Source organism: Clinocottus analis, unplaced genomic scaffold (assembly GCF_023055335.1).
Source record: "Clinocottus analis isolate CAN_PGR_092001 unplaced genomic scaffold, fCliAna1.0.p SCAF_12, whole genome shotgun sequence".
Taxonomy (NCBI): domain Eukaryota; kingdom Metazoa; phylum Chordata; class Actinopteri; order Perciformes; family Cottidae; genus Clinocottus; species Clinocottus analis.
The window spans coordinates 4,099,353-4,123,674 of record NW_027175843.1 but is presented as its reverse complement, the minus strand read 5'-3'; the positions used below and the strand labels follow the sequence as shown (position 1 = coordinate 4,123,674).

General features: G+C 44.7%; 1 protein-coding gene across 4 annotated transcripts in view; it reads left to right on the top strand.

Moving 5' to 3' along the window:
• Positions 1-24,322, top strand: part of plekhm3 (pleckstrin homology domain containing, family M, member 3) — a 37,274-nt gene that overhangs the window by 5,407 nt on the left and 7,545 nt on the right. For all 4 annotated transcript variants that reach the window (XM_068573167.1, XM_068573166.1, XM_068573165.1 and 1 more), the window contains exons 3-7: positions 3,604-4,716; positions 12,897-13,042; positions 13,428-13,621; positions 18,356-18,419; positions 23,773-23,930. In XM_068573167.1, the coding sequence (XP_068429268.1) occupies positions 3,604-4,716; positions 12,897-13,042; positions 13,428-13,621; positions 18,356-18,419; positions 23,773-23,930 (1,675 nt within the window). The remainder of the gene's footprint in view (positions 1-3,603; positions 4,717-12,896; positions 13,043-13,427; positions 13,622-18,355; positions 18,420-23,772; positions 23,931-24,322) is intronic.

Genomic DNA, 24,322 nt, shown 5'->3' with positions numbered 1-24,322 from the left:
AAACATGTATATATGGGACCAAACAAGCTGCATTGTAGCTCTTGTGTTTTATAACATTGCAAACGGCATTCATCTGTTTGTGTTTATTATTTTTCTTGTTAAGTATATTTTTTGCACACTTTGTTGCGAGCATTCCTCGATAAACTTGCATTCATAAAAGTTCAGTTTCCATGCAAGGACATTAATTAATTTAATGACAAGATGGAAAAAGCTGGTTCCCTTATCAGCAGGATTTATTTACTCCTTTCAGTTGATCAACAAGCACTCGTCTGAATAACCAGAGGCTGTTTGCAATAGGCCCGAAAACACAGTCTTACTACATTTCAACATGCAGAAGAATTATGAAAAATATAACTTTTGTCAATCGACAAAACAAGAATCAGCAAAACAAATTGCTGTTTCAGGCCTCTAAAATGTGTAAATTTGCTGCTTTTCCCTGATTTTATTCCATATTAGATGTAATTATTGTTTTAAGTTCAGAAGAAGACGAAACTTGAAGGTGTGACCAGCTGTGACCGGTGGTCCGACCGCTATCTGGCTCTGCTCCGGGGACCCTCATGATGTGTTTTCAGATGTTCTTCATTTTCAGGCTGGATTTGTGAATTTGGTCGGAGTCATCGTTAAACATTGTGTAACAAAGATACTCGTCACTCAGAGAGGTCAGAAGGATTCTACGTCTAATGGACGTGTTCCCAGACTAACAGTATGCTGACTCACACACACACACACTGATCGTGTGGAGCAGCTGTGCATGTGCACAACAAGTGCAAACAACGAAGAAAAGTCACAGTCTTTCTGCTCTGTTTTTTAATTTCAGTTTTTTCTGAATGCACCATATCTCTCTCTCTCTCTCTCTCTCTCGCTCTCTCTCTCTCTCTCTCTCTCTCTCTCTCTCTCTCTCTCTCTGTCTCACACACACACATACACACGCACACACAGCTTGAATGCAGCTTTTAGATGCTGATATTGACTAATGTTTTAGTTCTTACTTCTGCACCTCTCACCCAGTGCATGCTGGGATAGCTTCACCCCGCTATGAACCTGAACAGGACAGATGTTGTCGATTCCTAGGGGACGGTGTGTGTGGATGCAGGTGCCTTTTCCTGAGTGTGTTACACTGTAAAATGTTGTGTAATACTATTCATTGCCGTCCTGTTGACTTAAAGGCAACAATCCTTGATAGTTTGTTTGGAGTCCTGAGGAAAAACAACAGTTAATTCTGGTTGACGGCTCAGACTGTTAGCAGAGTGTGATGTCGAAACCTACCAGGTGGAGATGAAGGCTAATTAAATGGAGAGGTTTTCCTCGCCACAATGCCTAATTCTCATCTCGGCCCTCCCGAGCGTGAAGACTGCCAATCAGCCGCTCCGGATTCCAGCTGCAAAACTAATTTGCATATTCATTTGTCCCCTTTTAGCAAAAACAAAAAAAAGGTTTGTTAACATGCAGAGTCCGAGACCCGGAGTGACACCGTGTCTGCTGCTGTTTTGATAAGATGGATGAGGCACTCGACCCGCCACCAGAGCTGTGGAGCATTTTCTCTTTTCCCTCCTCGGGTGATTTAGCGCGTTAAAGAAACAAAATGCAATATCTGGCAATTAGACGACTCCTGGTTGGGAAGGGGGGGTTACAATTAAATCTGATTGTTGGTCTGGTTTAGCACACAGTGATTGTTGCGATTTTTAAGTAAACCTGTCAACCCACTAAAAGGCGTCTACATATTAAAATCAGAACTGGGCTAAATGAAGCTGACATGTTGGGTTTTTTTCGTTCTTTTCTCCAGGTTACATATAACCATTGATTTAACAGCATTTCAGCTCCATTGCAATGTGAAGTAGGTCCTAACTGCCTGCTGAAATAAATAGATGGCATTCTGTCTGCGTAATAATTGTATGACTTGCAAATTACTAAATCAGTCGCTTGCACACAACTCAGAGAATAAGTTAATAAGAAGTATTTTCTTTTTGAATAGCCACATCCAAGGTGCATTTATGAGAAATCTTTCAAGCTCTCAAGTAAACGCCGATTAAGATAGAGAGAGAGAGAGAGAGAGAGAGAGAGAGAGAGAGAGAGAGTCCTGAGTCGAGTAGAGTTTAGTAGAGAGTCCCACGTAGAGTAGAGTCAAGAGTCCTGAGTCGAGTATAGTCCTTCGTTCAGTAGAGTAGAGTAGAGTAGAGTAGAGTCAAGAGTCCTGCGTAGAGTAGAAAGTCCTGTATAGAGTGTCCGGCGAGTCACGGTGAAGTCATCAGCTCTAAACCAATATGCAACGCGCTCGAGCGTGACGTCGCAGTGAGGTCATCAGCTCTAAACCAATATGTGGTGATGTCACAGAGTGGCTTCTGGTCAATGATGTCACTGCTCCGTGCAGCAGGTGCTTTTCTCTCTTCCTCTTTTCTAAGTGGAGACGCAGCGGGCTGAGATTGAAACGAAAATGAGACCATCAGCTATGATGAGATCTTTGGCCAGCATGTGGCTTCATGAAACAGCCGGGTGTTTATCCCTAATACAATCTTTTTAAATCCTGCACTTTTCTTTTCACTCTTGATTGAAACGCTATCAAGGAAATGTTTTTTTTCCTAGAAAAGTGCCTGGAAAGTAGAAATTATTCTTAGTAAAGCAACTAAGAATAATTTCCATCTGAGCCTCAATAATGTATCAGCAGGCAGACAATATATCAAATGTATAGGTCTCTGCAAATATGATGTACATGTACGGTCCACAAAAATACATTATCCATCAGATCTAATTACTACGATTTTTATCTTCAGGTGATTATACATTAAAGAAAACACTTCGTAATAATATTTTAATGAATTTCCAATAGATCCCTCTAAATGCTACACACAGGTCCTTAAAGACACTTGTTGCTATCTCTGTTACACAGCACATTTTGTCTGAAACATTATTTTTGTAGAATATCAATCAGGGCAGTGAATGCAGCAAAGCTCATGATAAAGCGCAAATACATAAATGAGGGTAAAACAAACCTCCTGAACAGCAGAAATTGACAGAATGGAAAGGCCGAAAAAGGGCTCTGGGGTGTGTCTCCGGCCTTCAGATTAAAAGTGGAACAGTTTTCCCAGCGGGCTCCTTAACAACACGGTTTCTTCCTGCCCTGGCGACAAGAAACGTTTCCCAGAGCAGCACCAGCTCACAGCTATCTCTTACCAAAACACCAACGCTCATGTCGGAGCCGCAAGCCTCCGATAAACTACTTTGTGTTGGAAACTGACCCAACTGGATTAAGGTTTTGTAGATCAATTAGACCAGGCAGCCTCTCTAATGGCCATCAGGGGGCGACTCCTTTGGTAACAAAAATAAGTCTGGTTGTATGTATAGAAAATTCGAAAATGATTCTTCTCTCAGGAGATTTCAAGTCTTCTTCAATACAGTAGCTGAAACGTCCCAAAACTACTAATCAGTGGTAATGTGTTGGTACTAGAATGATAACAAAATAGTAAATAATAGTACCTGACCTTCTGTGTTCATCCAGAAAAAAAACGCCTGTTGACTCTAATGTGGTTGTCCTGAAAACACACACATTATTCATCTATGTGTTATTTCTCCCGATTGCCCCTCCGCCTCTGTATCTCTGTCCAGCAGATAAAAGCAGCAGCAGCAGCAATGTAGTGAAGCAGGGTCCGATGGAGCAGCGCGAGGGGCCCCGGGGCCGCTGGACACCCTGCCACGTCGAGCTGACGCCCTGCGAGCTCCGGCTCTACACCCTGGACAGCAGCGCCAACCGCCAGCTGGGCACCGCCTACTCCCTGTCGCACTGCCAGAGCATCGTGTCGCCGGCGCCCTGCAGCCAGCCCGGCCAGATCGCCCAGCCCGCCGACCATCGCACGCTCCAGGCTTTGTTCTTCAACAGCATGCGCCTGCAGCTGAGGGCGGCCAGCCAGTGGGAGGCCGTGGAGTGGAAGCGGCTGATGTGCGAGAAAGTGCAGGCCGCCCGACCCGCGAGGAAGGAGAGCCACCAGCGGAAGACCGGCGGGGAGAAGCAACAGGTCGTCAGTTTCCCCGCGGCCATTTCACAATCCTCCTCGTCCTCGCCGTCGGGCCTGGACACCGGGCCCGACGGCGACAGCGACACCCCGACGTCGTCGTCGGAGGCGTCGCTCTCCCTGCGGCCCAACTCCAGCGCGCTGAGCAGACCCACCACCCTGTCTCTGTTCACCCAACGCTGCCAGGACGTGCTCAAAGCCGGCCGGCTCCGCCAGCTGATGGACCAGAACAACTCGCGGGCCTTCAACTTCGTCCTGACCAGGTCCGCCCTGCGGGCCTTCCCCGTCGACGGCCGCGGGTCCGCGTCCCAGCCCGTCCTCCAGTTCTTCGTCGCCTCCTGCCTGGGCGTCCGGCACAACCCCGAGCCCGAGAACGGGGAGCCCAGGACAGACGGAGGCGACTGCTTCCAGGTGGTTTTCCCCAAAGAGGTGCTCAGGCTCCGGGCGGACGATCAGCTCAAGGCCCTGGAATGGGCGGTGGCCCTGCGGGAGGCGGTCGCAGCGCAGAGGCCGGCCAAGGGAGAAGCGGGAGAGTCGGGGGAAGCGGCACCGGTGCTCCAGGGAGTGCTGCTGAGGTCCAAACCATGCAGGGAGAGGAGGCAGCGGGAGGCCCAGAGGGCCAAGCGGCAGTCGGTCACCACTAGTTTCCTCAGTATTCTCACGTGTCTGGCTGTGGAGAAGGGACTGACGGCTCAGAGCTTCAGGTGTGCAGGTAAAGGACACACACACACACACACGCCGAGCGTACCTTGTAACGGTACGTTTCCACTCCGGGTTTGTTTGCTTGAGTGCTAAAATTAGCGTATAATACGTCTTTGCACAGATACATGTTTTTATTTGTCTTCCCTTTTTGAGGAATATTTTAAAAGACGTAACTTTATTACTGACTGGCAGAGGGTTCTTTTTTAATTTAATTTTTAAACAAGAATATTAACACAGGGCAGTTTTATGAACAAAATACGAAGCTTGGTTCCAGATGGTACTTCTATATACATGTACATTATCCTTTTGTATCTTAAAGAAATGAGACTCAACGTGTAAACTTCGACTTCGTCATCTCGCCACCGACAACAAATATTTCCGCCCAAATATAAATGTTGTGTTTCTCAGCGTTATAGACAATCTTCATGTAGGGGATTTGGATTTTAATTCTTCCTCCACCGCTGGCCTCAATATTCGATTGCTCTGCTTCACAAACTGAAACTCTTTTATCTTTTAATCTTCAGCAACCGGATAGCGATTTCAGGAAAAGAAACATCGCGGTCGGGTTTTTCAAATGTAGATTTTCTTGAACGCGCTTTGATATGCGAGGGCTTCTGGCTCTTTAAATGCATCTACCTATTCTTGTCAGTCAGCTATTTCTCTTTTCCAGCATCTAAACCTTTTTCATGTCCGGACCCATTACCACCGCTGTTGCTCCTTTATCACCACCCTTGTTAGTCTCCAAACCCCTTGGACAGCCCCGTAAATGGCAGGCGGTGCTTTTACTCTCCCTGGGTGTGAAACGTGGGCTTCCTCCCTCTCTTTTTTTTTTTTCAGGAGAGGCTTTTGAATAATCACCGCTCACCTCCCTTCTTTTTTATTTGTAACAACTGGCTTATTAATGCAGGGGGGCTGTTTGAAAGGCCAGCTGAAACAGGAACAAGCGCAGAGGCCGTCTGGGGGCCACTGATGATAATTGGCAGGCTTAAAGCACCGGAGGAGAGGGAAAAATGGACGACTGAATGAATGAATGAGAGCGAATGAAAGCGGCCTGGGGATGCTACAGTGGTCAGGCTTGATCGCGGTTGTTTGATTGAAGGGTTTCTGGGTAGAGCTGGATGGGAGGGACAGCTGGATACGTGCTTTTTCTATACAGAGCACACCTCTGCTCGCTCAGTCCGTTTATTTCCCTCCTTTTTCCTCCCTTTCTTTCTTCTTCCTTTCAACAGGTTCATTCATATACTCACAGCTTTTTCCCTCTTTTTGTCTCCCTTTCTCCCTCTGCCTCCCCCTCCTCTCCCGTTTCATTTATTTGACTGTATCCCTTCTCGGTCTCCTGCAGTGTTACATAGCAGGGTCTATAAAAAAAAAAAAAAGAAAGAAGCTTTTCCACCACTCCGTTTCAAGGCCTCTAATTGCATTTAAGTCCTCTAGTTATTGTTGGTTATTGTTTGTTATTTTTATCGTTATAATTGTTTCATTCTTTAAAATTCACTCAAATCAGCTTTCAAATAAGATTAATAAATATAACTCTTACCTCTCCTTAGTAGCATGTCAGCTCCTTTTTTTATTAATTCAGGTATATAGCCTTTTTTATTTAAACATTTTATTCCACTTAAATTATCCTGTGCTAAACAAAAAGTCCTCTCTATGGCCTCAAGCACACTGTGAGGAGGGAAGTGATGTATTATGTATTTGCAGTGAAATGTAATATACCTGCTGGTCGTCGCAGGAATAATTACTTCATTATTTATTGAAAGTACCCAACGGTTATTAAATGTGAAGGATTGCTGCGTTTCTCAGTTTGATATAATTGTAAATAAAATATATTTTAAGCTTTCGGGCCGTTGATTGAATGACAACTTGACGTCTGGGAACGTAGTGAGGCCATTTTCCTAATTTATGACGATGTATCAACTAAATATTTGCTGAAAAATAATCAACATGTTATCCGAGGATGTACAATAATCAATGTGTTGCAGCTCCTCTGGTTAGACTGTGTTATGATGTTATGAGTTTGCACTACATATTTATTGTACGGTGACTATTGGAGATCCTCAGTAGGAACGATTGGGTTTCTTCTGCCAGGAATTCATTACGGAGTTAAAGAATCACTTTTTCTGTCCATCTTAGAGTTGATGAATGTATTATTTCTTTTTCATGGGGAAGATTCCTCTAATGCCAGCCTTATTATTCAACTGAGCAATAGCAGTAAAATGATCTGGACTTGGTGCTTTCGCTATACTTGAGGCAGAATAGGACCAGTTTTACAAAGTTTTAGCGTGGATCTAAAGGCCGTGGCTCGGCCCTCAAAACCCCGTAAGACTAATTCGTCAAGAAATATTCCTCCCCTGTTGTTTACCTGCCTGCACGTCGGATTATTCTTCTCCGAAAGCCTCTAATCGAAACAAGATCTCTTGATGATCAGTGCGCTACTTTAGTTTCCCCTGGTCTCTCTTTGAACTTGTTTCAAGTCTGCCCACCTGCATATGCATGCCGCGTCCATCTATACATATCGAGTGATTGGTTATTTTAACATCAAAATGTATAAATGTATTCAGCTAATTACACATGGGGAATTGCTGTGTTTCTGTTTCCTTTTGAAGGAAACGGTTAGTGTTCGTTTGAAGACCGTCCCTCCCCATCACACACACACACACACACACTACCACACACACATTGTGTAGAGTGTGTCCTCAGGTTTGGTGACCCCTGTCGTTGCACTGGAGCACATTCTCAGGCCCCCGATGGTCCATGTGAATCTGTTGGTGGGGCGAGGGGGGGGGGGGGCTTCGGGTGAAGTGGAAATCAGTAGATATGAGGGAATCGAGGAAGTAGGAGGTGGGCTCACATCAAAAGACAGTCTCTCTCTGACACACACACACACACACACACAGACACACACACACAGTGTCTTATACTCTCCATTTGTGCACATTTTCATTGGAGTGTTTGGTCGGTGTGAATGGGACACATCAAAGCTCTAGTTTCTGTCTTCTTTTTAGTTTTAATTCACACACGTGTACATAACACACACACACACACACACACACACACACACACACACACACACACACACACATACACACACACCAGTGTCTCACACAGAGGTGTGGTGGTTTAAAACCAGCGGCGGGCACATGAAAGTGTAAGCCCCCTTTTTTCCCTCTAATTCTCTCTCTCTCTCTCTCTCTCTCTCTCTCTCTCTCTCTCTCTCTCTCTCTCTCTCTCTCTCTCTCTCTCTCTCTTTCTTTCTCTCTCTTTTTTTTTTTCTCTCTGGACACCCCCCCTCTCTCTCTCTCCACACCGTACGCTCGCCCCGAGCAGGTCAAAGTGACCCTCTCTCACAACAGAGAGCCGTGGTTCAAACGGTAGACCTTTGAGCTACGTTTGAATTCCCATTCATGTCTTCCCCGTGTCTCCCTTCTTCTTCTTCTTCTTCTTCTTCTTCTTCTTCTTCTTCTTCTTCTTCTTCTTCTTCGTCGCAGAAAGGACCCGTGAGAGATTAGAGATGAGGAGAGAAAGCAGAGGAGAAGACGTTTTGGTTGACATTTGTTACATATTACGTTCAAGCTCTCGATCACAAAATGCAAAAGATTATTACAAAGTGAAAGTATAATGGAGTGAAGGTTTTTTTTAATAAGTATTTGTATATAGTGCTTTTCTGTGTACTTGAATACTGAATACTCAAAGACACTTTGTAGTCCCTTCAGTAGAGTAAAGGGCCACTAAAGGGGACACTGAGTGTAAATAAGTATATTTATTTACCTATATTCTTAAATGTACGTTGTATTTGTCCATTTTTATTCTACGTACCTCATTTACTAACAAAAACAAATACATACTGTGTATATATATATATATGTGTGTGTGTATATATATATATATATATATATATATATATATATATATATATATATATATATATATATATATATATATATATATATATATATATATATATATTATTTCTACAGGCTCACAATCTGTTCAGCTAACTAAAATGTTCTCTCTGCAGAGGCCTCTCAGGGTTGTTTTGCTGCTTTTTTATTTTTTTTTTTAAAGTTATTTATTGTCAAAGGTCAGCATCAAATTGATACACTTGGTGTTATTTTAACCTTTTGTAGCCTTGGTCCCGAATGCATTATCTGTGAAAGGCTTTACTTGCGTGAGTTTTTATAGACGGCCTCAGTACGTTTACGCGTGTGTGTTTTTGTGCGGCCGTGTTCTCTTCTCGTCTCATGATATAGAATTTGAGGCTGCGGGTTAAAGATTGTTATTTACTTTGCAAAATGTCTTCAGGCTACAAACGTATGTGTCTTTGTTCCGCCGGTCCCCGCAGCGGGCCGACCAGAGCCGAGGTCATAGTTGGCCAGAACGCCGGGCCCGGCGGTCGGCTCTTTCCTCGAAGTGACACGGTGTTTCCCCGACTGGCGACCTTCCTCTCGGCCCGCTGGCTCCCGCCCGGTGGACTGTGGTTCCTCTTCTGAAAGAGCATCCACCCCAACAACACCATGAGCTCACTGCTGGAATTAGCCTCCACATGTGTGTTCGATCACGGGTCCTTCAGCGAGATAAGACTCTGTTGTTTTCCTTCTTAGCCACAAGCAGTAATTTCAACCAAAGAAAAACAACATATCTAAATATATACATACAGTGTATAAATGTCTACTGTTGAAAGCAATAAAAATGGATGATTTGACACAGCTCTTCAATAAAGGGTTTGTTAGGGATACAGTGAAATTGGCAGTAAAGCTTTGCAATAAGGATACGATCGGAGCAGCCAGACCACATCTGGAGGTGATCGCATGTCTGACGGACATAAATGCAGTTTGCACGGTTTAGCCGCATTCTTTCTCGCAGGGAATGCCCTTTAAAAAAAAAAAGAAAATAAAGCTCCACACAAGCCCGGTCCTTGGCAGAGGGAAAGTGAGCAGAGCCCACACAGCAGCGTTGATGCTTATTCATATCGGGTGTGACACGAGCGCAACACTCTACGGTTGCAAAACAAACTCCTAAAACGGTTGTCGTTTCCTCTACTACGATGTGTTCTTACTTATTGAGCAATATCACAAATGACACGTATATATTGGTGAAGAACTCAGTCAGTCAGCATCTATCAGCAGATTACTGTCATCAATTGAAATGGATTGCCAAAATACTTCAAAAATAAAACCCAGATTGCAGTAAACCGGACGACTGTACAAATTAAACAAGGGGCTGTATTTCTGTACCCAGAAGTATCTGGATTCTGTGGACCAAGACTTGCCTCACAGTCCGCTTAGCGTCTTGAGATGTGAGACCATCTTACGAGCTCATGTCGCACAAATATTGTTCTGCCAAATCTTGTCAACAGATTCTACGTATGAACGCATAATCTGCTGATGGAGGTTAATTCGCGGCGGGAGCTCGAAACGCTCCGACTTTAAAGCGCATCGAATGCAGCTCTCTCCGGGGGAAGAGAATGCCGTCTGTCTTTTTCGGACGTCAGATCCTCTTCCGTGATATGAAAGCAGTTGACCTGACTTCTTTTTCTTCTTTTATTGTCTCCCTTCATCTGTCCTCGTTTGATCTCACTCTTTTCTTTCATGCGACTCCGCCGTTCCTCTCATCTCTCAATAGCCTTTTACTCATTCAGCCTGTTTGTCTGTTTCCCCCCTTTTGTCAGCCTGCGTTGCGCTTGTTCTGAAGCACCACCGACAAAACAGGCTGACACACGTCTCTCTTCCCCCTGGAGCTCGCCTCCTGCCCCCCCCCCCCCTCCAAAAAAAAAAACGAGATGACAATCTCCCGTTTGTTTTTTTCTTCTACCTGTGTTCGCTTTGCTGTTTTCCTCCAGGCCCCCTCTGTCCTCCAGGATGGAGCTGGATAGGGGCCACCTGTCGCAGAGCTGTGGCGCTCAGCTGCTTGTGTGTATTGTGTGTGTGTGTGTGTGTGTGTGTGTGTGTGTGTGGTCGTGGTCGTGGTCGTGGTCTGGGTGTTTAGGCGAGGAGTAAACTTTAAAGAGTGGAAAAAAGACAAAGCAGGCGGTGGGGCAGCCATCGGGCTGAATGGAGCTGAGGATGTGTTCGGCCTTTTTTAGCTCTGCAAAACACATCGTCATTGAAGTCTGCCGTGTTGTGGCTACTGGAAGAACCTGGACTCTCTTATCTGAGGGATTATACTTCAAGGGGAAAGGCGGGTAGATTTACGCAAACATGGATATTCATAGTAGAAGATGCACTAAACCAGAAGATGGAAAATAATCAGCAAAATATTGCTTAGTCTTGAACAGACTGAAGGACTAAAAGTTATGGCATTAGTATTCTCTGCGTTTGCACGATGAAACATCATCATCATCATGTATGCACTCTTTCAAAAAGAACACCATGTTTAGTTCTGTGGATGGAGACGTGAGCTATAAAGATAGATTCATGCCACAATAATACAGCGAACTTAAATATAGTTTCAGTCTAAAATGGGTGACCAAGTAACAGAAGTGTTTATAGCTGTTCCTGAAGGCCACACTCAAAGGTCAGCTGAGAAGGCAGTACTCGTAAAGGAGAGGTGATGCAATAATTGTTTAAATATACAGAGATACAAATTCAAAGTGGGTTGTTGTTTTTTTACACAAAAGTTGTGTTGTTGTTTTTTTTGCGAAAAGTCTGGGCGACACCACATACTTTTTTATGGATTATTTACTGCTGTCTCTTGATGAAACACATCTTGACCTTTTGGTGCCTCTCGGTCGAGTTTATTGTTTCGAGTTTTTCCAGAATCTTTTGTTTGTTGCTTTTGGAAACCAGTTGGAAAATCACACACTTGATCTTAAGGAACACCTCTTTAGAGGCATTGTCTCTACAACTCTGTTATCAGAGCAATAAAATACGTTCCAGTTATTTTGTCCAGGTTACAAGCGCCACTCTACGTCATATTATCTTCCAAGGGCCTTTTTTAAAACTTGGACTATCTCGTTTTATCATCAGCGGGTTTACTCGGCTGGATTAGTGTGGTATTTAGAGAGGGCAATAAAGTGGCACATATTAACGCCAAGTCATTTGGTGTTCTCCTGATCTCGGCTCCAGCAGACTGTTCACAACAAACACACACAGACACACACGTTGATTCCAAGTTCGGATAGAAGATTGTTGTGTTGGTTGTGTTTCCACTTTTGACACTTTGTTAAAAAGTAGTTAAACTGCTTTCCTCCCGGTCACAGAGACGTGGAGCAGAGCTCAACACTGACGTTTAAAAGTTGTTGGCAAAACTGAAAGTGGTTGGGATTTTTAATCACTTTTTATTTGTTTGTTTTTAAGTCAAGATGCTATGGAGTTATACATGCAGCTTCATATACATTTGACAGAAGAAAAGCTTTATTCCAGTAAACAAGCTGATTTATTTTTCTTTCCGCTGAGCTCAAAGATGCCAGGACACCTCACACCTCCCAGGAGTTATCTGAGGGATTAACTTCAAGGGTGAAACATGGTTATTAATAGTTGAAGATGGAAAATAATCAGTAAAACATTGCTCACGGCTTTGGAGAGACTGAAGGACGTACGTGTGGTTTCTGGAGTTTGAAGGGTGGGAGTGGTGACAGAGTTAGGTGCACTGAACCAAATATACTTCTTAATGGAATAGTTTAACATATGGTATTGATATTTTCTGCATCTCCAGGATACAACAAACCCCGATGAAACATCTCATTTATCATCTCATTTATCCACACTTCCAGAAAGTACACCGCGTTTAGTTCTGTGGATGGAGACGTGACCTATAAAGATAGATTCATGCCACAATAATGCAGCAGACTTAAGTATAGTTTCAGTCTAAAATGGGTGACCAAGTAGCAGAAGTGTTTATAGCTGTTCCTGAAGGCCACACTCAAAGGTCGGGTGAGGAGCCAGCACTCGTAAAGAAGGGGAGGTGATGCAATAATTGTTTAAATGGACGGTAACAGCAATATTTAAATATTACTAATGCAACGGATATAGAAACATTATTTAGTTTGGAGTTCATGTCTTGCTGTTTTCTTATTTTTTACAATTTAAAAAGCAGTTGCCCCAAACTGGCAAACCAAGGCAAAGGATTGTCAACCTGGCTGTCGAGCCCTGATTCAAGCACTCAGAGTATCATATCGCATCATATGTTTGTTTTTTAATACGATATAAGCACACACACACACGCATACTTACTCAACGGCTTTGTCCTCAGGTTGTCAGCGTCCGGTCGGCCTCTCCAGAGGAAAGGCAAAAGTTTGCTACTACAGCGGCTGGTACTACTGCCAGAGCTGCCACCAGGACAACTCTTTCCTCATCCCAGCACGTCTGCTGCACAACTGGGACACCAGTAAGCACAAGGTGGGAAAACACACACACACACATTCACAAAATATGATTCTTTCTATTATTGGATAACTCATCATGTGCCACTCGAGCACCAGCGGGCATCTTTGGGTTGTTCAAGTTGTGCCCTTTCTGACCAATTGTAGCCAATTTTAAATCACATTTCATTTCAGATAAAAGTTAAAATAACGGTTAAATATTAACAGCAGCTCTGTCCAATAAAACCACAACATTCCAGCACCATGACAGCTCACCTGTTTACACGTTATATCAGTGCATAGTACGCATTCCTAGCCCTGCACCATCCGCATTACAGTCACAGGGCTTGTTGGGTGTTTCCCCTCTCGTCTCCGGTCCGTGGTGCCGTGACCCTGATGGGGGCTCTGTTGTGCTCCTCCAGGTGTCCAAACAGGCCAAGGAGTTCCTGGAGTTTGTGTACGAGGAGCCTCTGCTGGACGTCCAGCAGCTCAACCCGTGTCTGTATGAGCACGTCGAGCCTCTCAGCACCGTGCTGCGTCTCCGTCAGCAGCTCCAGTCGCTGCGGGCCTACCTGTTCAGCTGCCGGGCGACCGTCGCCGAAGACCTCCGACGAAGGTAGGTCGGCGGCGAAGTCGTTCACACATTAAACATGCGATTTGTGCAGACATTTAAGACGAGGTTCAAATCCATTCAAGACAAGCAGGGAACCTTCGAGGAGCGAGTACGTTTTAAGTGGGACATCGAATCTTGTAGTTCTGCTGAGAAGCCGATCTGCAGCTTTTAAAAGGGACTTGTTTGTGACCAGTCGGCAAGAGTTCGGTCAGATTTGAAGGCTGAGTTCACCCAAATCACACCAGAACACACGCAGCCGAACTGTTTTTAAACTTGTCAATGTCATTTCAGGAAGTTATTTTCTGTGCAGCCAGCAGGCCGTGTCATCTGACTGATGCGCTGTTATTATTCCTCCGGTGATTGATTGACTTCACAGACGGTTAACATCTCCCCGTATGATCCGTGTTTACACGTGTGTGCCTGAGTGCATGCATGTATATTGCCATAACTTTTATCTGCATGCATTCCTGTCTGTATATACGCTGCATACACATAAAGGATGTGCGCCTGTGTGTGTGTGTGTGTGTGTGTGTGTGTGTGTGTGTGTGTGTGTGCGTGTATGTGTGCGTGTGTGTGTGCGTGTGTGTGCACATGTGATGATCAGACTGTTTATCTGAATGGGGTCCCACACTGAAAGCCTTGTCTGTGAGCTGATGGATGATCCTTGCCCCGCTCCAGGTCACTAATACACTCTGATCCAACTATTTCTAAAGGAGGAGCGTCCACCTCAGCAGACAGGCTGGAATCTATTTAATACTCTATCAGGATCATTTGCCAAACGTGCAGTTTCTAGTAACCATATCTAACCATGCAAATGTCCACAGCCAGGTCGGTGGATTATCCAAAGTAACAGGAACGCTCTTTCTGAATTCACCACGAATATCTTCACGGTTTAAACTGGTCTAACTGAAAGAGATCTGACGCTGTAATTTGGTTCACCCTCGAATTACAGTAATGCTTTAATTTACGGCGAAGTATAAGAAAAAGCCTATAATGACCGTTTTGTTAGTCGGCCTATATTTATATCTTCTTACTATGCTATACTATTTCTGTCATTTGTGCTTTGTTTGGGTTTCTTATACTCCTCACATTTACCACAAATCCAAATAAATAATGCATATATAAATAGTTTCACAAAGAAATCAAATGAAGTATACATTAGAGACAAAATGTTAAAGGCTGCTTATGTCAGATGCCAGATTCAGAATAACACACTGATTGTCAATAACTCGTTATTTTTGGTCTTCAGTGAGAGTCTCGATGTCCCACCATTGAAGTGTTTTTCTCTCTGACCTGCCAAGTAGCGTCAAACCAAAAGCCCCATATTAGCCCTGTTGCAACACAGAGACGAGCAGCATCATTTCCTTCTGTGTTTACTCCTGTCCCATTAGCTAGTGCCGGCTGGTGCCCCGCCACTTCCAAACACTGCAGGATTGATGAGGGCCGTGGCGCTAAAACCTTCCCCTAGTCATCAGTCTACTTCAGGGGGTCTGAAGGGAGATGTCTGTTGCATACATGCAGAAAGCCATGGAGACACAATCACACACACAACCACATGAGGCATCAAAGGCTGTAAGTCAGGGAGCACTATGCGTTAGGCCCTGTGCTGCACTCCTCAAACATCTTTGATGGAAGTAGTATTTGATCTACCTAAGCATAAAAACTGTCTTTTGTGGTTTTATTGTCAAAGTTTTAGTGAATTGTTTGTGGTAAATGAGGCAGGTCTGGTGTCCATATCTTAATGACAAAAAGCTATTTGTAATGTAAACATGGTCCGTGCTATATAGCTTATGCATGGTACGTAATGTTTACCAATGGTTGCAGATTTACCGATGGAACAATGGGTCCTTGATTTCAGACAGAAGCAAACAAGAGCAGGCTTCTCATTTCCAGCCAGCAAGTGTTCATTTTGTTGGCAACCGTCGCTAGCAGATATCATTATGATCAAGACACTGAACGCCTAGTTGCTACCCGGGCGCTTTTAAGCAGCCCACTGCTCCTAAATTGCTATGGATGGGCTAAATGCAGGGACCGAATTTCATGTATGTATGTAAAACATGTGATATGACGGATAAAGTTTATTCTAAAAGCTCTAATTAGCGAGCTAAGGAGGCTAACATTAGCCACGTGCGTCATTTGAAACGCTGAGTTGTTTTCGTTTTGTTGCTTGAGGACTTGATGTGGACATTAAGTGTTCTCTTTAAGGTTGCTGGTCTTGGTTTCAAAGCCTCTTCCAGCCACCTGAGGACCTTCACATGGACACTAGAGGTGAAGGAGGCCTCTCAGGCTCGGTTGACCGAGGAATATCTGAAAACAGCAGACAGGCTCCCGGTTGGCACCGGAGAGAGGGTATCGCACTGCTCGGCCTCCCCAGCAAAGTTTATTCCAGGGAGCTGGAATGGAGGCTCTGACTGTCGGACCTCAGATCCAGGAGGAGCAATGCGAATGGGCGTCCTGGACTTGGAACAGTGGAACAGATCTTTACTCTTGCGGGCCTGTTGGTCCAATCTGAATGTGTTTTGTGGTATGCCGGATGGGGGTCCTGTGGACGGTACTGCGGTATCATTGTGTAACGAGTCCCGTGTCACGAGCCATCCGGTCCTTGCATCCCCCAAAGTGAGAGGCGTGTCCGTGTACTGGGCATGAGCTCAAACAGGTTTCCAGTGCGTGTTTTGGCCTCCGCCGAGCATCTTGCCACCAGATCTGGGATTTTCACAGAGGGGAGCGCGTCCGGTTCGGGGACCTCAGAATTGGGTCCCTGCTCTGTGCAGACGACGTGGCGGTGGCGGATCCTAAGGAGCGTGACCCTAAAGCACGCACCGGGGCGGTTTGTAGCCGAGTGTGAAGCGGTCGGGATGCGAGTCGGCACCTCCTGAGGCCACGGTTCTCTGCAGGAAATGGGTTGCACTTCGGGTTGGGAGTGAGTCACTGCCCCGAGTTTGCTGGATGATTACTAGTGTTTGCCAAAGTGTCAGTAATTGTTGGGCGATCATCTGTTATTTTTGCAGAAAGATTATTTCTTTTTTTTCATGCACCCAGGCAGCATTATTCCTTTTTTTTTTAGAGGGGGAGGAAATTATTTGTACTGAAATCTTCTCAATAATATAGGGATATGAGGATATAACTTATTTTGGCATTTTTGCGAAATGATTTTCTCTCTTACCAAACCAAGGTTATTACTTAATGTTATGAAGAAGTAATTATTATGACTTCTTCAATTAATTATTATTACTTCTTCATGATATGAAGAAGTAATAAGCTTTGACGCGGTTGTTGTGTGTTGTGATGTAATACATGGTCTCTGTGGTGTGAATAGGTCTTAATAGTTTTTGATGGGATGTACAAGGTTGTTGTTAGTGGGTTTAAAGTGGTTTATTGTGTTTATTAGGTGGTTGTGAAGGTTTACTAGGGGTCACGGTAGTGGAAGAAGAAGTTGTGGTTGTAGCAGGTAGTAAATACTGGTTGCATGTAGTTGTTTATCAATTCCTTTTTTTTTTTGTGGAGCTACAGAAACTTTCCTTTTCGAGAATTAGTCGACTCATCGGATCATTCCAAACATTGACACCACAAACTTACAGCATCCGGAAAGTCTTTTTTCCAACCGTGACACTGTGTCAACACAGGTTGAACGTTATGTGTTTAACAAAGATAAGATTTGGTTTTGGTTTGCATAAGATTGTAATGTGTTTATTTTTTCCACCCCCTACACACACACACACACAATTTGCAGGACCTCCTACATCTGCAGGTTCTCACACACACACACACACACACACTTAGTCAGGTCACACCCTCCTTCAGTACACGATCATAATCACAGAGTGGAAACTAAATCTGAATCAAAGGTGTGTCAGCTGCTCTGGAAATACACACAGCATCATGAAATGAAATATGGTATTAAATATCTGGTCTTATGCAAACATTATCATTCGTTGTTATGTATTTGTGTGTGTGTGTCTGTGTGTTTGCATATATGCATAAATCTGTGTATCTTCTGCTTCTAATCTAATCCCAAAATGTGTTCGTTCTCAAGTACTTTAATCAAGATCGGCACACTTTGAAGGTGTGTTCATCTGGGCACCGACGACACACTCAACAAGGAGCCAGTCTGTGTTTGATTGTGGGACATGTGTGTGTGTGTGTGCGTGTGTGTGTGCGCGTGTGTGTGTGTGTGCGTGCATGCAAGTGTGTAGTCTTGTGAATGCTGATGTGTAACCATTGGAAACGTACCTAACAGTAGTTTATCAGAGGTGCCTATCACCATGAGGTGTATGGATCTCTCTCGCTCTCTCTCTCTCTCACACACACACACACACACACACACTTGTGTTTTGGTGACACTCATCACAGCTTAGACAGGATTTAACATGGTGCCATCCATCTTAGTGGTCTGAGAGGAGGCCACACACACACACTCACACACACACACTCACACACACACACACACACACACACTCACACTCTCTTTCTCTCTTTGGTTTATGTTATTTTTCACTCTATTCTTTATTGAGTGTGTCAGAGCACATCATGCGGTTTGTCTGTATAACACATTTAAATGGTGGTTACAATAAAAGGTAATACATTTTACCTTGACCTGCTTTGTTGGCAAAGCAAGGGAATCATGGTTATTTTTTTAAAAAATAAGTCGAGGGAGGATGTGCTGAACGTTGTGACTCATGAGCTGCTTCACAGAATGATGTCTCAAGACTGTATTTGTTCTCTTGGGTCTTTTCACAGGATCTTCCCCAGAGAATACCTGCTACAGCACATCCACCTGTACTCCATGGCGGACCTGCAGCAGGTACACAGACACACACACATGTACACAAACACACACACATACACACATACTCACAACCACACACATGCTAATACAGTATTAGAGATCTTGCTATTTTAGAGCCCTGCTAACATTTTCCAGCAAAGAGGAACTATTGTTGTATTAAAAACTATTCAACACACGGTTGCACTTGGCAACACAATACTTTGTCACATTAAACACGCTTCAGTTTATTTTGACTATCACTTTCACGCTGTCCTGCTGCTCCAAACACTCACTGGAGCACCAAATGTGTATCAATCCGCCGCTTAAAGTAGTTCCCAACAAATGCAATGCAACATGTTCTGAATGCCGGATTTCTTTGGTTTAAAAAAAAATACTGAGCAACAAACTAACATTTGTCATTCGATTTGTTAAAAAATCTGAGAAACAGGAATGTTGCTGGCCTTATGGAGTGTACAACCTGTCCTTTTGTTTCTCTGGCGAGAGCCCATGTCATACCAGTGATAAGAGAGGGTAATACCCTCTAATAGCCCTGTTTAGAGCAGGGTTAGCTCTTTCAAGTGTCCTGATCCAAGAAAACAATGGTGTCGGTGGAAAGAATTCATATCTGGCATCGTGAAAACCTTCAACTCTGCCGCATCTAATCGGCGGATTTTCTTATCAAGTGGCATATCTCTCCCACCACGTCTGCCGTTAATACTGCAGCGCTGCGCCAACGCTGTTTTTCAATTGAAATGCCTTCAGTTTGATATGAAAGTAGAGAAATTCTTTTTGTCTTTTTAGCAGTGGTCATTAAAAAAAGGAAACACAGCCTGGCCTTTCAGCGGTTCAGTATCTAGTCCTCGAACTGAGTTTGGGGGTCAGAGGAAACTTTACAAATGACTGAAAAGTTCTTTTGTTTGTCATTATGTTGTACCCTGCCCCATTTTTTTTCTTCTTCTTCTTTCAACCCCCCCCTTCCCTGACTCAGTGCTCGGCCACAGACTCTCACGGTGAAAGAGATTGGACCCCCTCCTCGTCGTCCTCCTCCTCCTCCTCCACTCCCACACTCTGTGTCTCTCTGCTTCACTAATTGGTTACATTCAGAATCAACAGGCAGAAAAACAAAGCGTGACATCCCTCCATTCTTCCCGACATCCCCTTGGCCTCACACACGCTCAGCACACATGTGTTGTGTGTGTGTGTATGTGTTACGTATGTGTGTGTGTGTGCACGCCACTCTCTCTTTCGCTGCTAAACTCTGTGATTTCCTCATAAACACCAAACTGGTGATTTAGTTCTAATTTCAACACTAAGTATAGACTGCACCGCTCCCTCTCCTCCTTCCCTCCTTCCCTCCTTCCCTCCCCTCCTCCCTCTAACCTCCTCCATCTCTCTGAGATTCTCAAGCACTCTGCCCCTTAATTGGTTTTCCATATTAACAAGCTTGTTTCTTTTGATTCACCTCCTGAATAAAATGACGCTCTTAATCAACGTGGCTTTTTTTGTTCCCACTCAGAGGTCAGTGGAGGCTAAACTCCCCTGGCTAAACCCTGGACGACACTAAGTCTATTCACCTCCCGACAAATAGCCTCCACCCATATCCCCATTAGGAGGCAGTTCATTCGGAGAAAACGTATGTGTTTGTCTAAGGACACTCTGCCCTTTTCCCCTGCTGCCTTTAATGATTGTTTCTAGGGTTTTGTGTGAGGACTAAAGTAGTAGCAAAGTTGTGCGTGTGTGCGTGTGCGTGAGCACGCAGCAGGCTTCCCACAGTGCTACTCTGGCATTCCCTCTATGCCAGGCATGCCTCTCCACTCACACTTGTCCAGACACACAGAGGCCTCTCGAGTAAATGTTAAAAGTAGCGTTCACCCCCAAATGCACGATGTCAGAGTTCCACGATCAGATCAAGTGGGGCGACATGAAAGTCTTCCTCGTTATCCTGGAACTTGGGCAACAAAGGTTTACCCCTTCGCATCGACCATAACTCTGGCTTCAGCTTCACTCCGAAGAACGTTACAAGTATACAGCGAGAAGTGTATTAGCGCTCTTGCGCCGGGCCCAACTGAAAAGCTCTCGTTTCTTTGTTGGACTCGACTTCCCATGATTCAAGTCCTCCGAGATCACTGAAGCACAAGGTACTGACGCGTCATTGCAATTGACTTAAATGTAGCTACTTTTATTTCCTCCAGATGATGGAGTCTTCTTTCTTTATTCCTGACTTGGCGTGGACACATATTTAGAGCTTCTTTATTCACAAAAACATATATATATATATATATATATATATATATATATATATATATATATATATATATATATATATATATATATATATATATATCATCTTGTAGCTTCTCCAAACGTGTGGAACCTCCAGACTCCACAGACAGTGACAATCAACATACATCGAGTCTATAAGTGTGTGTGAGAGAGAGAGAGAGAGAGAGAGAGAGAGAGAGGGGAGAGGGTGTTATCCAAACAGAGCTGGTCTTTCCAGTCATGTAATCCCAGCTGGCTTTCTAGTTCCTCAATGGAGCTGCGGTAGTCTGTGTGTGAGACAGACAGAGGGAGGGAGAGATAGGAGAGAGAGGGAGAGAGAAGGAGAGAGAGAGAGGAGGGCAGCGAACGGCTGTTAAACAGCAGTTTTAGGGGATTAGGAGGTTTTGGAGCACAAAGACTCTGCATGGAGCAGAAAAAGAGGTTGAACTGGAGGGGGAGGAGTTTAAGAGGATGGATTGAGGGAGGGAGGGAGGGAGGGAGAGAGGAGGAGGTGAAGTGTGTGTGTGTGTGTCTGTGTGTGTGTTAGGGGGTCGGAGGGGATTGTCCCGTCGGCTGCGCCAGAATCATATTGTGAATGTTGCACAGTTTGCAAATTCCACATTGTTTAAAAATGCTGGTCCTGTAGTCTTGCACATGCTTTTTAAAGTTTAGATCAACAACAAATTCTGTTGACAATTCTTCTGTGCACTACGTTGTGCAACGTTTTAATAAGTTTGCACTGACCCGAATGAGAAGCGTCAGCTCTTTTCAAATCGTCCCATGAACTGAATGTAAATCAGTGTATCTTTCATATTTCTCTTCTCTCGTCCTGTTAATCATCTCAGAACCCCTCCAATCTATCTCGGGACCTGTGCCCATTTTGCAGAACCCACATGTCAACAAAACCTGTCTGTTGTGGAGACAGAAGTTAGCCCGAGCCGGCCGACCCTGAACTCTCCATCGGAGCGCCGAGAGGTCTGCCAGCGGGCGGCTGGTTGGCCCAGACGCTCGGCACAGCCATCAATATTTGACTTCATTGTTGGACGCCAGCAAGAGTACAAATTAATGGGGGTTGAAATTTAGGTTCCTGTCTGAATGATTGTACCGGTGCGGCCCTGCCGGGCTTGGGTACTTTGTGTAGCGAATAAAATGGTCACCGATTATTTATGGCAAGCGGTACGACAAATGCATGGGATCTTTTTGAAACGAAGCAACGTATTTGTGGATTCAGATAAACGCATGTGATAATATCACGGGTGAGTTATTTTCGGACGGATTCATGATGTATGACTGCATCCAGGCGTCACACATGAACAATACGTTGATTTCTTTATATGGCTCTACGCCTGTCGGTTTTTACTTCCGTCACTCTCCATCCATCCGTCTTTCGGTGCCGCCCTCCGTCTTTAGTCCCTCTGGAGTACCCAGCAGCCACCAGAGCTGTGCTGCCAGTCGTTTGATTCTGCCCAGTCCAATTATAGCGGGCCTTAATTACCGAGCCTGTCAGCCTCCATCAGGAGAGCCATTCGTCATGTGGACCGGGCTGGACCCGGACTGCTTCGGTTTAGTGCGGGGACACATGTAACGTTTTCTTCTTTTTTTTAAAATAATATTTTAAGACGTTTTCAGTTTGCTTAAGACATGATGTTTGGAAGCATTTTCTACTTAATCAAACATCTGTAGAGACCATGCTCGAAGGAAAGTTCAGATCTCGGCGCACACCAGAAGCCTGTATGGAAACGTGCGTAGGTTACCAAGCTAGGCTAGCTTAGCCACCTTGTGGTTACAGGACAACCGCTCTCCCCGTGAGCTACAACCGCCCCCCCAGTGTGAATAACAAATGGTGTAAAAAATGGACATACATTTCTCTTGAGACTGTTTGAACTAAATATGTTCATAAAAGGAGAAAATACTTTCATTTGACTCCCTCGTGCTGGTCTGAGGCCGATCATTTCATAGCACGATAGTCCCGCAGGGTACAGAATGGGCTGTTCTCGTAAAGGCCTTCGGTGTCGGCCATTACTCTCAGTCTATGATTTACTGTAAACAGGATCCGTGCTCCTCCATGTTTCCTCTGTTTATGTGTGTGTGTGTGTGTGTGTGTGTGTGTGGTTTCTTCCTCCTCTCCATCCCGTCCTCCTCTTCTCCTCGTCGTGTAACAAACAGCATGAAGGAGGTTATAATTGGGAGGTCCAGAGCTCTGCCAGGTGGAACCACTTGTATCTGAATACAGGCTCTCTCTCTCTCGCTCTTTCGCTCTCGCTCTTTCGCTCCCTCTCTCAAGATCTCTCTTGTATTTTGTATCTCCGCCACGGTCTTTCTCCAACCTTGTACCTCCGGGTCTCACGTAAGATGCATTATTGGCATGATGCGACAAAACCCAGCATGTTCACTTTTGTATTTCTGTGAGATTCTGCACAGCTTTTCCTTCCACTAACAGTCTCCCCTCTCAAGTCATTCACTGTCTCTTCACTACAATACTGCTGCCGCCCCCCCGCCTCAGCTCTTAAAGGAACCTGCCAAGCGTTGCCATTAAAAGGCGTTCACCTCATTTACTGTCTTCCTTCCTTCCTTCAGTTTTCCTCTCCTCTCCTCTCGAGTCTTTCCTCCAAGCTTGAGGATTCCTTCTCTCTTTTGGTCAATGATGTTATCTCTAAAAAGCACTTTTAACTGATCTCAAAACCTTTGGTCTCTCCTCCCCCTCACCTCAGCAGTAATGAAGAGTAATGGATAAAATATGTGTTTGTATATATTCTGAAATAAAGAGGGTGGAATATGTGAAATGATGCAAAAACAGAGCCCTAGAGATGTGTTAAAACCCTTGATAGATGCATAGATGCTACCTGAACCACTGGTATGCCACTGGAGCAATGGCTTGCTCTCTAGCTGGATATTAAACATGATCATATTTAGCAGAATACCGTCGACCATCATGGCCACTTCCTTTGAAGAAGGGAGCGCATTGAATTTAATTCTGCTGGTTAACACTATAAAGGTGTTTTACAGCAGTTTGTCCTCCTTTCTGTCATGTTTTGAACTCCCCGTAGACGTAGTAAAGCTGGTACATTTTGAAGTCTTGTTGTTGTTGACCGCACGCTTCTTTTCGTTCTGCCCCTCTGCCCTCCAGGTGATCGATGGGAAGCTGGCTCCCTTCCTCTCCAAGGTGATCAAGTTTGCCAGCTCGCACGTTTTCAGCTGCAGTTTGTGTCGAGAGAAAGGCTTCATCTGTGAGCTCTGCCACAACGGACAGGTCCTCTACCCCTTCCAGGAGAACGCCACCAAGAGGTACACATCCTCAGACAATGTTCCTTTACACATACATACACACACACCCACAGTGTAGAGCCACAAAACAATCTGGGCTGGTCCTTGAGTTCAGATACGATTGATGTAATGGGATCTGAAAACTAACGGAGTCCAGAGCCTCGTCATCGTCACTGAAACTCAGAGAGACGAGAGCCAATCGGGACGGGCTCCTCCAAGAAACACACCGTCACTCGCACACAGACACACAGACAGACACACACAGACACGCCTTCCCTGTTGCGTTGTGTTTTATGACCTGCGGAGGAAGTGTGAAGTCTCAGCTGATAACGGCTCTCTCTGCTGTACTTACCGGTGCTTCTAGTGGAGCTGATTCAGTTACTCAGACAGGAAATGAGCTGTAATCCGCCTGC